At 37.7% G+C, this 16,858-nt stretch overlaps 1 protein-coding gene across 1 annotated transcript in view; it reads left to right on the top strand.

The window, feature by feature from the left end:
- SV2C (synaptic vesicle glycoprotein 2C) overlaps window positions 1-16,858 on the top strand; it is a gene marked incomplete at both ends in the record, with an annotated part of 80,793 nt that overhangs the window by 41,247 nt on the left and 22,688 nt on the right. Inside the window, 2 exons of the mRNA XM_082336064.1 lie at window positions 16,229-16,362; window positions 16,518-16,607. Of these exons, the coding sequence (XP_082192190.1) occupies window positions 16,229-16,362; window positions 16,518-16,607 (224 nt within the window). The remainder of the gene's footprint in view (window positions 1-16,228; window positions 16,363-16,517; window positions 16,608-16,858) is intronic.

Below are 16,858 nucleotides of genomic sequence, written 5' to 3'. Positions count from 1 at the left end.
TTGTGCACCCCCAGCCTACTCGCTTTTGGGGTGGGGTGAGAAGCAGAAAAGGCCTTGACTCTGTGTAAACACTGCTCAGCAATAGCGAAAACATCCCTGTATTATCAACGCTGTTTTCAGCACCAATCCAAAATATAGCCCCATTTCTTCTTATTATGAAGAAAATTAACTCTACCCCAGCCAAAACCAGCACACAGACTAAACTGAGAACATGATGGACTAAAACTGTTCAGTGGCAATGAATTCAGAAAAACTTTTGCCTTCCTTATTCTATGTTTTTTTGTTGGGCTAAAGTGTTTCTCAGTGGCACATGGCAGCAGCAGTACTGGGATAAAAGATACTATGCCAATGCTATCTATTACCAGTGGGGTTATAGGGCATGGTGAGTACTTGATTAGCAATAAAAGCAGAAGGATCTTAGGAGCCATCCATCTTCGAGCACTTCTGATGAGCAGAACAGGATCATTATGACTGGTGGGAGCTGCAAGTGTGGGCATACAGAGATTTCAGTCTAGCCTGCTGGTCTCCTCCCATTACAAGGAGACAAGAGTTTATTGCATTAGCAAAGTGGAGTTAAGAGGTTGCACTCTTCTGTGGTGATCATTATTCCAAGATGAATGCCAGTTCACAGAAACAGTTGTTCCCCAGTACATAAATGTTACATGGTATGTATTTTAGACAATATAAGGAAAAAGTGGAGCTTTTTCTGTTTGTCAGCATTTCTTTTTGTAGAAATTAAAAAGTTAATGAATGGCTTTGTTACTAAAATGAAGGACTAAAAGCCAGGCTTTTTGCTAGCAGCTTGTATAAGCTACATTTTTTCCAACAGTAACTCATCAACTTGGGTATCTCAAAGTCTAGGTCAGGATTGTACCTGCATGAGTTGTCCTGGTTTCAGCATGAGTATAGAAAATTCTTTACTACTTTGAAAAATTAGGATCTTAACTTCCTTAGTACTTTGTAGAAAAAAACCCTATTAATTACTTTGTTGGGATTGCACAGATAAATATCTGTAAAGCATCTTTAGACACAATTTGTCTGCTCAAATCTGTATGCTTCAAAGTGTCCAAGTTGGTGGTGGTGCTGTAAATATGTGGCTGTTACTTTTACAGATATTGCTGCATTTCAAATGTTTCTTGTAGCACTTCTAAATTCTGAAATGTATGTTAGAGGTGGGTCTGAGCATCAGAGGAACAGCTTGATGTCACTCATGGCTATTTCATCAGCTGCTCCCAGCATTTTCTCAGTAGCAAGGTGCCCAGCAGTTTGTAAATGTATTATAAATCATGGTTTCATCTTAGGGAAAGGATCACCAAGTTCCTTTTTCCACCCTTCTTTTGCTGTAGTCCCCAGAGGGGAATTTGACTATCTCTGATGCAGTGCACCCATCCAATCAAAAGACTGGGATGCGCTTACATGATTTATAATAAAAAGAGCCACGCTTGACTGATTTCATATTGCTGCATCACTGCAGTGACTGCGCCCAAAACAACCAGCGAAAGAAACTATATTCAGTAGTCATATCGACAGAGATTAATTACTGCAGTTCCTTGTACATCAACACCTGATTAATGTGAGTTGGAAATAGGAAAAACAGTTATGTGGGGGCTGTTTGGTTTCCTTGTTCAAAGTTGGAACATGCTGAAATAGGATGCCATCAATGATTTAGACATGCAAGAGGTGCATCAGTGATGTCTTCTTTAATCTTGCAGAAGGCAAATAGGAGAAAAGCATGATTAGCTGCAAATGGAAAAGGAATAAACTGCTTGCTGATGATAAGACAAAAAGTAATGAGCTGAAATTTCTGTCAAGTGGAGATAGTACAGATAATGAAAAAAACTTTCTAATAGTGTGTTAGTTAAACATCTGAATAAAACTGCTACAGAAGTAGTGAAATTTCAGTCACTGTAAGTATTTAAGAAAATATTAAATGAACATGTTTTGAGAATATTGTAGGGGCCATCGTTGATTCTGATTTGGAGCAAGTGGATGCACTGGATGCCCCCTCAAGGTCCCATGCAGCCCTTTTCTCAGGGACCTGTTAAACAGATACTGTTGCTCCAGAGGGTGGTGGGGTAGGGCAGAAAAGAGCAAATGAAGAAAGCAAAGACAAGGGAATGTCAAAAATTAGAAGGGAGGGGGGAAGGAACAACATTGGACATTTCCAGCACACTTAGGAAAATGCCTGTCTATCAAACTATTCTAGCTGTTAGCTCCAAAAGAAAGACAGAAAGTTTCTCTGCTGAATAACCCTGCACTGGTAGAAAGAGAAATGAAAGCATCTGTCCATCTTGAAAATTCTGGACTCCCAATTTAATAAACATTCTTTTTCTTATTTTTATCAAACCTTTCCCTACTAGTCTGCCTTTTCATGGTGGTTCAGAACAAATCTAAGCCATGGCAGCAGCTGTTTTGGAAAAAGATGAGCCCAAGGCTTCATTTTCTATTACATAGTAGCTTCTGTTCTCTGCAGAAGATCTCTGAATTTTATTAGTTGTCCAGAACAAAGAAAGATCCCAAAGAAGATGGCCTGGGGAAGAGCTGCATGTGTCTTTTCTCAGTTGTAAAAAGCCCATGAATGCACTAATAAGTCTGCAGATTTTTTTTTTTTTTTTTTTTTTTTTAAACTTGGAGGAAACGTTTGATCCAAATTTTAAAACCAAGAGCAGCTCTTCAGTTTTGCCTTCTCCATGCAATTGCCTTTCTGATATATCTTCTGTCTTCAGAATCCATGAATCTATGGATACCTTAACCAATAAAAAATACTGTTTGAGATTTAAAAGAAGAAACTGGAGCTTTGTTAAGGTTGAGACTGCATTTGCTATGAGACTGTGTCATGCTGAACAAATGGAACTGATCAGTCATAAAGGCATCTCCTACATAATGCAACATCTGTTGACCTGTTTTGCATTCCACTAAGAGGCAAAATGATCCCCAATGTACTGTGCTTCACCCCATACTTAGTGCACTTCCATTAATCTGGTATTCCACAGGCTGAAGCTGTATCTATACTTTTTAAATCCGAGTTAATTAAAGTGACTATGAAGCAGTTTTAATGTTAACTTGAGTTATCAACTCCTACTCATGAATTGCTCTTTATTTGAAATAATCCTATGAAATTAGATTATACTGAATGTGTATACTTTAAAAAAATCTTTGTCTTTAGGAACAACAAGAATGGCAGAACACAGCAGAATTTAGAACAGCTGCTTATGCAAATCCAGCTAGGAAAGCAAAACAAATCACTTTGTTTATCAGTTTGCAATTTTCTGTGCCCTAATGCAGGGTTTGATATGGTCATTTAAATGTTTATATTTGCAAGCGTTACAAGCTTAAGTAGCTTTTAGTACATCAACTTAATGAGCACTAAAGATGCTCATTAGCGAGCTTCAAATATAACCTTCTCCTGGGCCCTTTAGGTTGACTGTGAAATAGAAGATTTCTTTATTGAGAGGTTCAGTAAAAAACTAGCAAGTTGTTTTGTGAGCAGAGAAGTTATGAGGTCCAGTTTCCTAGGGGTGTCTGTCAATGTCCCTGTCATCCTGGCTAACCCCTTTCTCTCTGGTCTTTGCCTGTATCCCTTACAATGCACCACGGCAGTACTTTAAGTTTCTCCTTGCTTTTTTCCAGATCCGTTTCTGCTATAGTCTCTACAGTTGCCTTTTCTTGTCCCCAGCACTGTGCAATAAGAAACACTCAGCTTCCCACACCCTCACCATGCTCCCTGCAGTGTTACAGCGTGGGCCGGTCTAGCTGCTGTCAGGGAGGAGGCAGTGCATTTTGGCTTGGTTCAGACCAGTGCCAGAGCTGATGGATGGCATGGCCGTGGTGCGGTCCCAACCCCTAGGCTGGCTGCAGCATCCCTGAGGGACCACTGACTTCTCCTGCCTTTTCCTCCATCCTCTGACGGGGTCTCTCCCCTCTGCCTGGGCAGTGCATTCCACAATGCTTTTGGGAATGTGATTATCTTCGAGACTATTTCTTCCTGTCAGATTTGACTGAAGTAGGTCAATGGCTTTAAACGATGCTCATGGAGGAACTGACAGACAGGTGAACAGACTGTTGCCATAAACATCCCTGTCTAATGCCATAAACATCATTTTCCATGGAAACCATGGTAATAGTCAATCATTCTTACAGCAATAAAACAATGGCAACTCCTCAGCCTTAGTTTTAATGAAAACTCCGTTTCACAAAATGTATTGATCTTGAGTATAAACTGAGAAAAATCACATCGAAGTTAATGAAGCTGCCTTAGAAATCTGGCCAGTGGCCATCAGAAATGTCTGCAGGGTCAGGCATAACCTTGCTTTTCACATGCAGAAACAAATAAGATGCTAATGTGATGAGATTCCTTCTTTGTTCAAATTTTTAATGCTAAAAAGACAAAAAAGCTTTTGGGTTTGTGACTGGTCTATAACAGATGAAAAATTCAGGTGATTTGTACAGATGGGCATAAGAAGAGGTCACTGATCTTACTCTGTGGTTATTCAGATACATAAATATATACATTTTCTCTGGAAGACGGTACAACAGTACAAATTTGTCAACCATACTTCCATAACGTTTGTCTGGCTGATAAAACTGCTCTAAAGGTGTTGGTGATTGTCCTTTTTAGTAACAGCTTCTTTTCACTTCAGTAGTGTATTCTGTCTGTGGATTGGATATACAACTGGAATGTAATTTTTCAATTTGCAGTGCAGTTGCCTTTAAAATAAAATTAACATAATCAATTGCAGAACGGCATTGGATTTCTTTTTCAGGAATTTTGTTTATACTTTTCCTCAAAGAAAAATATTAAATGTTACTTTTGAAAATCATGCGTACTTCAATGAATGTAATTCCATCAAGGTATATTCAATTATTCATGTGTATCTGAGCATCTTAATGCAGCATCTGACTATATTCTTTCTGCTCATACTTACAGGGGAGGCACCTGTACAAACATATGGGAAAAAACTGATCTACCTACTCTGTAGTTTTTGTGTGCTTAATAATCCCAACACAGCTGTATTTTTACACTTTTCAAAGATGCCAGCAGAAAACAGTATAAAATGAGCAAAGAGAAACAGAAAGATTTGGTAGCAAGGGCTCTGGGTCAAGGTTTCAGTTCCTCATGCCCTCAGCTTTGATGCTGGCTGAGATGAGGAGATGCTGCTTTCTATGACTCTCTGTTCCTCTCTTGCTGTTTGAGTCTGTATTATCTCGTTTCCTTTCTAGTACAGGGGCTATTTGTTTTGGGGCATTGAAAGTTATGGCCCCCCTCCTAGTTGTTTCCTGAAGGGAGCATTGCCATATAGTAAAAAAGTGAGGAATCACAGCTAAGGAGATCAAAGTAAGGCTTTTAGATTGTTTTATTTTCCCACAGGAAATTTATGTATTTCTACCTGATATAAAGCATCTGATTCCTTCATGATATCTGGATATTCTAAACTCTGTAAGGAAGTCATGAAGCTTTATAAAAGGAAAAATATAATATAATCCTCTGTTTATTTAATATATTTTATTTTCCTTTTTCCCTTTGATAATTACGTTTCAAACACTGTGACTGCCTCTCGGTGGGTAAAATCCACCTCTGCCCCACGCCACCACTTGGATAGCTATGACAGAGTATAACTGAGGATCATTAGTACTTGATTTGTGAGTGCAAGTAATATTTGTGTTGGAAGTGTTTGACCAAAGCTTGAATTCGGGACTTCTGACCCATGGTCCACAATATGTGCAGAAAAGTTCTATGTATTCAACTGGCCAGGTTTGTTTAATTGCTGTTAGATTAGAAGATGATTCTTAGAATGCACATCTGGTCTAATTATCAGATCACATGAACTCCCTGTTTAGTCTATCTGTCTGTCTCTTAGTGATAGGATATTTCTCCTTTTTGTTTAAAATTAAAAATAAGATAATAAGAGGTAAATTAAATAGCAAAAAAGGAAATGAGACTTAACTACAGCACTGAAATGCTCATTAAAAAAGATTTTTCTTGCAACAACTTTCAAACACATAAAATATAATAAAGTTAAATTTTCAAAGAGTTTCTTGAGCTGCATAGATGTTCTGTTGTTACACTGCAGCAGCATGCAAAAAGTAAAACACACATCTCTAGTAAAAGACACGTCCTCTCTGTATTCTTCAGAAAATGATCCAGCATTTGAATGATTGTTTTGTTTGTAAAAGTTAGGCTAGATACATCAGCCCTGTTTTCTTTTCATAGACTGTAGTGTTTTATTGTGTCTTTTTCTGATTGTCTTTTTTGATTAATTGCTTCTCTTTTCTTCTTCTCTGTGAGCCCGTCATTCAAATATCCTTAGTCCAGATGCACGTGAATCAATGGAAGTCCTGGACCAGGATAGGAACACTTACATTTTCAATTAGCTTCCACGTTTAACAGCTGCTGTTAGTAGCGTCTACAACAACTTGTCACACCAAATATAACACAATTTGTGAGCTCAGAGCTATGGGTAGGCCGTGGAGGGCACCACACAAAAATACGTAGAGATCATTGTATCTATATTTTGCATATTGGTAGGACACCAATGTAACCAGATTCTGTTGCAGAGAAGTGTTTTCTTTCAGACTTGGTTTATAATGACTACTGCACAAAGCATTTGGCAATTTTACATTGTCTACTTATAAAAGCAGATTTTGTCTGCCATTGGTGATTTACTCTTATTGTACTCTTTAGCACTGTCCAAACAGATGTTTCAAACTATGTATGCAAACTATTTTTCAATTCTTAATTAGGTGTAGTAAAATAAAGTAGTGGAAAGCACTAAGTACATGTAGGAGACCAGAGGTATAAATCTTAACAAGAAATCAAAAGTAAGGTCCTACAAAGTTTGAAGCATGTTTTAGTGACTTTTGATTTCACAGTCTCAATGTCAACACTGACCATGCTATTTTTAAGCTCTGAAGGCAGCATCTTTTAACATGTGCTCTCCCCCACTTTTTTTTGACATTAGTTACATCTACTTGTTCCGTCATCTCTGGAAAGCATGACATGGGCTTTTCTTCTTAGACTGATGAGCTTCTAAGTTATGATGTTGTCAGAGTCATGGCCAGCAGATTTTACCTCTTTGTTCTGCAGATTGGCAAGTGCCTTCACTGAAGAGCTGCACAGAGCCAGAGTCAAGCGAGGACTTTGCAGAACTGCATGAGTACATACATCTCTGGGGCCACTGACTCAGTCAGACAGTCAGATCAATTATGTGCCACAACGCTTGTAATGAGATTTTCGATGGCATCAGCTAAATATTAACCCTTGGTGGCGTATTCTGGGTTGTTTGGGTTTTTTTCATATGTGAGTAATTAGAGCATCATCTTCCCAGTTCTTCGGTCTCCGTTCTGCTTTGGACTATAATGTAAACTCAGTGTTATTATTGAATAGATCTTGCTTGTATTGGAAAAATAAATTTTAATTCTTATGCTCATTTTTTATCTGGTTGTTAAGCTGAGAAAATTCTTAGACCATTCTTTGATTCAGTTTTCTTTCCACATGCTGCCAGCTACTGCTGTGGTTTTCAATAACGGGGATTTCATAAAATGCTTCTCGGCTATATGCCCATAAAAATAATTAAGACAAATAAATCTTTCATCCATAGGCCTTAGTTAGCCATGTAGGACTCTACACATCCATTTGAAAAATGCCTAGTGGTCCTTAAATTCAGGAAGATTGCAAACCACTGACCTCTTGCATCCCCACACTACTTTTGATTTTTTCTGACTCCATAGTATTACAAGGGTATTGGGAAGATTGCAAATGTATACATAAAAGAATCTTACATCCAAGCACTTACAGCAAACATTGGTTTCCACAGAACTGAGGAGAGTGCCGTATGAGTACTAATATTGCTACTTACAAGTAGATGTAGGTCTATATCAGATCTTTAACTGAAAAGAAAAAAATTTCCAAATCCAATTTAGGTGCAGAAATGTGACAAAAGCAACCATTTATAGGGAAATTAAACACTTGAGCTTTTGATTACAAATCACAGCTCTTTTCAAGTTTTGCATCTGAACCCTGGACAAAATTTGACCTGTGTCCATCTACATTAATTTGTAGTAGTCTTGGGCAGTTTTCTCTGAATAAGGGTCATGAGTGCACATAAGGGAAGTGCAGAACATTCTAGCCTGGAATAAGCATATTTACTTATTTAGTATTTCAATTGCAACATGGTGTTTCTCATTTTAGATTTCAGAAATATACAATTAACATAAGTTTTAAGAAAGTTTTTTAACTGATTTGTATTTTATAAAGTATGAGATAGAGAGGAAGAAAGCTATTTTGAAGACACACAAGTAGAATATTTTAGAAACACTGATTTAAGATCTAAGCAGAAAATTACAGATTTGCCCTGGAAAATTTTCAAAATCTACGCTCGTTATCCAAGAACTGTAATGAGTGAGGATATACACACTTCCCAAGGAGTATAATGATACTTGCATTCAGAATGAAGCCACATAGAAGTTATTCAGGCTTGATTCCTTGTAATAGGTGTCTGAAGTCTGGCAAAATGACTCAGGACGAAGACAAAACTCTTAATGGTGACCAAAGTCAAGACATTGCAATTCTGTGTTGAAGTGCTTTGAGATTCAGTAGGTTTCCAGCTCTATAGGGAAGTTGCATTGTGTTTGTATTCAGAATTGCTAAGGTGCAAAATTGGATCCTGTGTGGTGGTGGCCAGGTGGAGACATTTACATCAGCATGACATCTTAGCAGAGTACATTTCTATTATTTCTCCCTGTTTTGAGAATGGAAAATTCTAAGTGGCCAAAGTTAAACAAACAGAAGTAGAGGACTGCAGGATTGTTTCCACTCCTCAGCAGTGACATCCTTTGTTCCTTTCCTGTAAGTGGGATGCTTTGCTTTAAGCCCTTATTTTCATTCAGTATCATATCAATGGGTGCAACAAATATAGTTTAAATTAGGGAATCAATCTAGGAAAGGCTCACGAAGCTCTTTGTGATGATCCCACATCAGGTGAGCAACTCTCCAGGGCCAAGCAGGTGTTGGAGAAAAACCGTAATTCTCTTAGGAAAGAGGCACAGGTATATCAGGAAACCATGTAGAGGGTTTTGTACAAATTTGGTGTTTGTCCTTTCTCTCTCCCCTTACAGGGTGATGGCTCTGCATTTCATGTCAATGTCTTTCTTTATGGGTTTGGACAGTACAGTTTCCTCCCAAACTCTTTATTCTGGCTCTGATTTTTCTCTTATTTTCATGCCTCTTCAGTGTTATGGAGATCTTCCAGCACGGAGTTAAGACTTAACCTATATAAGTATTACTGTTCCTGTTTTATAGATAGGGATGCAGCTTATAAATATGCAGAAAAGCACAATAAAACACGGTAGATTGCCAGTAACTTGCCATGTAATTGGATGATGTTAGGGATAGTGGTGGCTTGGAGACTAAAGTAAGTAAAAAAACATGTATACCTCTATGTGAGATAAATAACTTAAGAGGGAGAGGAATCTTCATTTCCTGCCAGCTGGTTTGCTGTCAGCTGACTCTTACAGCTGCCATTCAAACCAGAATGTTCCCTGCAAAGTGCACTTACCCAAGATCTTTTTCTTTTTTTCTTTTTTAACATGCTTTTTGCATATACAGGTAATCATAAAAATTTATTTGTTTCAACACAGCTTTACATGAGTAAAAAGGTCATTTGTTCAGCTCTGTGCAGCACACAGGAATCCTCTTGTTATCATACCTTTCTCGGTTGTATAGTAAGTGCAGAAGAGGCAAAACCAATTCCGAAAATGCCATAAGCTGCCTCTTGTGAAAGCTCTTCTACTCTTTTGCCACTGTTTGTTGTAACTATTGCACCTTTGGAATAGTCCACTGAAGGGGACAATATGGAGCGAATATGTAGAAAATTTATAATGGTCAATTTAGTTTGCAAGTCCTTTCTCCCTGGTTCTGTATAACTTCCCTTCTGTCCTGTAAGACTTCATAAAATGTGAACTGCTAATGAGTGATTTTGCCTTATTCATAGCTCTGTTTTCTTTAGTTGGCCCAATATCCTTCCCAGTAGAGAAGACTGAAGTGCAAGGATAGCTTCCTTTGTTGAAGTCAAGATACAGACATGCCATTCCCATTAGGCTCAGTACTGACAACAGCCTACTTCAAGTCCCTACCTGTATTCATGTTTATCTAGCTAGGAAGGCAAGTGACATCCTGATTTCCTAATCATTAATAGACCACTAATTAAGCATCCTTTGCCACCTCTAGCATCTGCCAAGATTAGACAGATGACATGACCAGGCTGTTGGGTACCTCCAGTTCTTATTAGGAATTGCTGCTTTAGTTCTCCTATATGATTACATCTGTTCATCTCTTCTGCCATTTCAGAGATTAACTTCTTGCCTGTATTGGCTACTGTGAGGCACAGCATCTTGATACAGCCATATTTTAGGGCCAAATGAAAGACAGATTTCAGACAGACCATTGCAATTCATGTACACAATGACTTAGAAGGTTCCCTTGTCTTTTTTTCCCCCAGCATTGCTAGGTATTCTGATTTTAAACTATTTTTTATGGTTTTTCTATCAATCATCAGGCCTATTGCAGATACATTAGCATTTCCAAGGCAAGAAAAGAAACCTAACAGCAGCTCTATATTCTGTGCAGAGTATATGTAAGGTTAAGTGAAAGGCTGACATATCATTACTAAACCTCGAATTTTGGGCATGTATCATACCGTACCATTGTCTGAAGTATGGGGATACACAAACTTCCTCCTCAATGAAAAGTAAAACTGGGCAGTACTACAGCAGGTATTAGAAACATTTAAAAAGTAGATTATTGATGTCACTGTTCAGAGGTACTACAGCTGTAGACCTCACCTGGACTACAGTGCCATACAACTCCTCCGTGGATAGAGGAGGTGTGTCTGGTGTTATCAGAGTGCAAATTATTGTCTATGAGATGTCAGCCCTACTTGCAGCTGTCCTGGGGCTTGTCCGAATGGCAGATAATGTTACCAGAGTGACCAGAGACCCGATAATCTCAGGTCTTCAGAAGAAGATCAATGCCAGCACAGAGAAGTGATGAATGTCAGTGGTTGACAGCCCCTTCCTCTGCAGGAAAGGAAACGTGTCTTTAGAAAATGCCTTGTTCCTTTTAATCATAGTTTTAAGTATCAGCAGACCAAGTCTGAGTTTAATGTGTTTATGAAATATATCTTTTTAATACTATTACTTTCTTCTTTCATTGAACTGTTGATCCTCATGGCTCCCAGGGACTAATAGCATCAGCTAGAGAGGCAGGCAGATGCAGATGAGAGAAAGTCTTCTGCAGGCAGCTTTGTTAAGGTACCTCTATCATGGCCTGCCACACTTCAGCTATTTTATTTCCAGGTTCCTTCTGCAGAAATTACCAGCAGCTGACCTGCTGAGCTAGTGTGTTTGTAGAGTATCTAACTATCTATATAGGCTAAAAATAACACTGCCTTTCCCATGTGATATTAATAGTCTAATCACAGGAAAGACAAGTGTTCTACTTCGTGTCACTGGAATTTCACATTAATACAATTACAGAATAATTCTGAAAACATTATTTCTGCCTTTGTTAGAAATCACGTATTTCACTCAGTCTTGTAAAAATGTCTAACTGAGCTTCCTCAGTTATATAACTTACCTGAACTGGGTTTTTTTTTCAGTCTCAGTGAAGTTTTACTGTTATTCTAATCAGTATGACTATGATATATGGGCTCAAATCCTGGATATCGCTCACAGTTAAACTTGGTAATCCCAGTACAGACTAAATATAAGTGCAATAATAATGTATTTCAGTTCTGCCAGCTGCAAAATATTTTCAGTCCTCCTTATAATTTTGATTTAGCTTAGATTTGGGAAATACTCAACAAAACAACAATATTTAATAGTAGAAGTCTTTCTGTGGAACTTGTTTGTATTAAGTGCGGTGACAGTGCCACCACGTGGCAATTTAGAGAAATCACACATCTTCGTGACTGAAAATTTTTCAAATGTAAAACATTAAAAATTGAGGCTAGAAAGCTGAGTTCTGACCAAAGATGTTAAAACATAAATAACAAAAGTTATAAAATCACATAAAATATTCTGCAGAAGAATCTAGAGAGTCTATGAATTCCTACAAATTCCTTGGCTATCTTTCTCCTCCGCCCCTAATTTTAGGGATATTCTTGCATCTATTCCCTCCTTTGATCTACCAAAAACCAGAAGTTTACGCAAACTTGGCTTTTGTCAACTCCTGACACTGCCATCTATCTAGTTTCTCTGATTCCTACTGCATGACTAACAAAAATTGTAATCAAGAATGGTCAGTCTTTAGCTAGCCATGCCATAAAATCCCTATATGCGGTTAGGCTTTCTTTGCCTACATTAATCTTTTAGAAAGGTGTTTCACAACTTTATTCCTCTGGTATTTAAAACCTTTCCCTTGCCAGTATTTATACAGAGTCTGTAGGGACTGATATTTTTCATTGCCCACTTTGCACTTTAGTGTAACCTTTATGGATATGTAGAGAGATAGCATGTTCCCTTTCAGCCCTCATTTTGGGAAGTTAAGCAAATCATTCCCATTAGTCCACTCTCTAGTAACCTAGCCACTGTAAAAGATAATCCTTGTCCTTGAAGATACCCACTGTTTATCAGGTAATACACATTTATAAAATTCAGCATAATATGGATAGATTTATCTCTATATTTATTCAGAAAATCTTTGACAGAATGCTCTTTTTCCTCCTTTGGAGCAAGAACTTGTTTATAATATCCTTTTAATTTATTAATATTAAGCAGGTGAAATGCTGTGTTGGGAGGGAAGATTTTGTTGACATTGAATTCAACATATAAATTGGTGATTAGCTATAGATTAGTGTCTTGTACATTTTGGTTTTGCTCTGCTTCATGCTGCTGTGTTTCTGTAATCAGTAATTACCACTGTAATCAGTAATTGCCACGTCTGTGATTCACTTGGCCTTTTCCAGCAGTCAGTAAAGTGAGAGGGTGGTATTCAGCACAAAGGTTGCTGCAGCAGCTTCAGATTCAGTCATTGAGGGTTTTATGTTGCTCTACAGCACATAATTACCAAGATGCATTTGGGCCGAGTGTTTTAGCAATTCATAAAACATTGGGACTTGCCACCGTTTTCAAGATTAATGACTCTCAAGTATGGCATAGCCAGGGAGCAAGGGTGAAGTTTAGCTCTAGGTTGCTGTGCAATGCTCTGAACGCAACCATGTAGAGCTGCTCTGTCTTTGCTATGGTGTCATAAATCAGGGAAGGGGGAAGTAAATTCAATTACAGTCAAGAACACATTTCCATTTGGTTTCAAGACTTATGTACAATAGGACTGAAAGCCACTTTGTGAGCTAAATTCAGAGCTACTCTACTGGCTCCATTTTCCAGATTAGCTCATGACCTAGGAAAATGGGATGTGTTAAACATAAGAATGAATCTAAACTTGCTCTGCATTTAAAATATATGTTTGTTTTGCTGATTTAGTGCTGGTGCTGGAATAGACGGGAAAGCAGCCTCAAAAAACTGTGTTGCAGCTGCCTTTTTTTCTACCAATTGCTTCTTATGATCCTGACAGTCACTATTACCATTAACTGAGCAGATACGTTAAATCACAAGATAAATTGCAGCAGCTACAACAATACATAGAGAAAAAGATGGAATAAGAGCAATAAAAAGCATAATGAACATTTCACTTCACATGCCACTCAGATATTTTGAGGAGTAAAAAAGATGTTTTGCAGGTTGTTAGGATGACAGCAGGATGAACGGTGCACTTGTTGGTTTTTAATTAAGTGTAGTATGGCTCACTTTTACATTAATAAATGACACCTTGAAATAAATTATATCACCAGCATTTTCCAGGACTGGCTACCGAGCACAAGATGTTGCTGTTGTTTTATAACAGGAATAAAGCCAGGCTGATTTCATTTACTGCGGAAGTGCCCTTTGTGCGGCTCAATCTCATAAAGCATAAACCAGAGCAGTGAAAGGCAGATTGTCTAAATATACCAGTGGCTCTGTGTATTTCTGGGACAGTTTCTAATGACAGCAATAGCCAGTACCTTGACCCTGCTGTTCTGAGAGATGAAAAGCCCCATCCTGTGCCACCTTCCCTGTGGCACTAGCAGTTGCATGGCTGCCCAGTGAGTCAGATCAGCTCGCTGCTCTGACTGAAAATTAACTTAATGAGAAGGAAATAATTTTGCTAGTTCTGTATCGGATGATTTTGTACTATGGTTTAGAATATATAATGAAAAATATGATGCTAATGATTACGATAGAATGTGTACACAATACCGAAAACACAGGTATGGTTTCTAATTGCCTCATTAACTCACCTTATTTCCTTCCCTGCAGAGTTTAGATGTAAAATGTGCCCATATTATTTATGATTTGAAATGCCATAAGATCAAAAGTTGACATTTTCCAAAAATCATTAAGAAGTAAATTTTAGTACCTTTTACATGCATTTTTGTTTGTAGTTTTTGTTCTTAAATTTTCATTCCAAGTTTTATTTTGGAATGAAATTTAACATTAAGTTTTAGACAGCCTCTTTTTGTTGGAGGGAACTTTGGAGGGGGAAGGTATGTCTATCTGGAGCCTTACTTAAAAAAACGTAACATGGCATTCCAAGATCATTGCCAATACTGTCATTGATTTTACCTCTGTCTTCCTGGGGTAAAGATGGTAAATGAGGCTGTAGAGCAAGCTGATATCATTTCAGAAAGACAGAAAGTTTGTAGGAGATCAGAAAAAACAGGTTCCCGAGTCTGCAGATCAAAATGTTTCACTGAGCTGTTGATAAAGGGCAAAAATAAATCATGGGTTGACTGTATTTTTCATATGGTAACATGTAAGTACTTGAATATGAAAAGGGATTTTTTTTTTCCATGAATGGATTTATGATCCACAGCATGAGATCTTTAAATTCCAAAATACGCTATACATTTAACAGATAAATACCTCCCTTGAAGAACTATTTAATAGGCCATTTGGTACCATGTTGTACCAGTTGTTTACTGACATCTAGGCAGATTTAATTAACCATGTCTTTTGTCTAGAAAAATTAGTTAGCTAAGAAATATATCAGATTAATCCGGCGTCAGCTCTTTCATTAGCCAGGATTCCATTTTCTTCCAGTAACCTCTTCTGTCCTTTATCATTATTCTTATCTTCCACTCATCTTTTAATGAGTTATCCTTCAAAAGTCTACTTGAAAATTTCTGCTGTATTGAAGCCACACTAAAAGGCCAAGTAGTTAACCAAATAATATTTTTCTTAAGAGAAATTCTCAGGTTTCTTACAATTCTAGCATTTCAATAGTCCAGTTATAATATACCAAACAATCATATATTGTATTAAAAAGCTGAACTACTAGCCCTGCAGTTTCATATACAGGTTTTCCAGTATTTCCTTTTGTGTTCTTCACAATATATTTTAACAGTGGCTTCTACAGCATGTTATTGGTCAGCACTCAGATGTATCTCAAGATCAATTTTTCAGATGAGGAGAACTGTTTTCCTGTTGTTCTTTTTTCTTAATATCTATATAATCATAAATTCTCTCTCTATGTTGCTCATCTCAGATAGAAGTTTAAATGCTGAATATTTTTTCCTGTACATCTAGTTATGGGATAAGGGGGATGAGTGTCAGTTTACTTTTAACAGAATTTAAGGAGTGGTATAGTGCTCTTGAGAAGATGGAAACAGAAGTTAGGCACTGTATATGCCTCATGTGTTGCACTGTATTACAATAGGAGACTCTTATTAAGAGTATTGAAATTAACTCGTTGTAGAAAAAGCTAATAAGGAAGGCTGTAAAATCCCATAAAATACATCATCTGAGTGTAGATTTTTAATTCTCCCTTCTTCCAGTATTCACAGAAATCTGTTTCTTTGGATAAGTGTTCTTATGTATGGTGATGGTGTCCCTGTTTGGTTCATGTAACTACCTTCATGCAGATTTTGCTAAGAGGTTTGAAAGAGGCTTCCTTATCCCTGTGTAAGGAAGTCTCCCACCCTGCATAATATGGCCACTGTCCAGCATAACTAGTCACATGCAAAAGGCATTCATAGTGAAAGATTATTTGTGAAATCATCAGTATTTGTGGAAATAGAAGAGATCAGTCAGGCTTCATTTAAATACAGGTATCATTTTGCATCTCCAAGAAGCTGCAGATGCCCATGTACAATACTCCTTATTTCTCACATTTTGTGAATTTCTGCTTTCACAGGATGGAGTTTCAGCATGGGCTCTGCCTACCAGTTCCACAGCTGGCGGGTATTTGTGATCGTCTGTGCACTGCCCTGTGTCTCTTCCGTGGTAGCCCTCACCTTTATGCCAGAAAGCCCACGGTTCTTGCTGGAGGTATAACTTTCCAAACAGTTTTTAGATTCCAGTCAAAATTATTTCTGTTTTTACATCATGACTTCTATATAACAGGCATTAAGATTGTTCAGTGACTATAGTGAATATGTTATCTGTATGTACGTTTTGTTTAAATGTTTTAATCAAATGTTTAGGTTGGAAAACATGATGAAGCTTGGATGATACTCAAGCAAATTCATGACACAAACATGCGAGCTCGTGGTCAGCCTGAGAAAGTCTTCACAGTGAGTATTGCTTTTAAAGCTAATCACTTAGCACATCAGCAAGCTTGCTGACTGGCAAGGTATGGAGGGCTTAAACAATCAATATTAATACTCTGCGTGACAAAGCCAATCATTTGCACTCTAAATACCTAAATATAAGAAACAAATTCCTACTGAAATTGTTATATATATATACAGCAGATGTTAAGATATCAACCTTTGGCCAGCATATTCTTGAGTGTATGAACCCACAGTGTGATAATTTTCTCTGG

The sequence above is a fragment of the Platalea leucorodia genome (assembly GCF_965183815.1).
Source record: "Platalea leucorodia genome assembly, chromosome: Z".
Lineage (NCBI taxonomy): Eukaryota > Metazoa > Chordata > Aves > Pelecaniformes > Threskiornithidae > Platalea > Platalea leucorodia.
The sequence above is the reverse complement of the archived record's forward strand: the minus strand, read 5'-3'. Positions and strand labels throughout refer to the sequence as shown.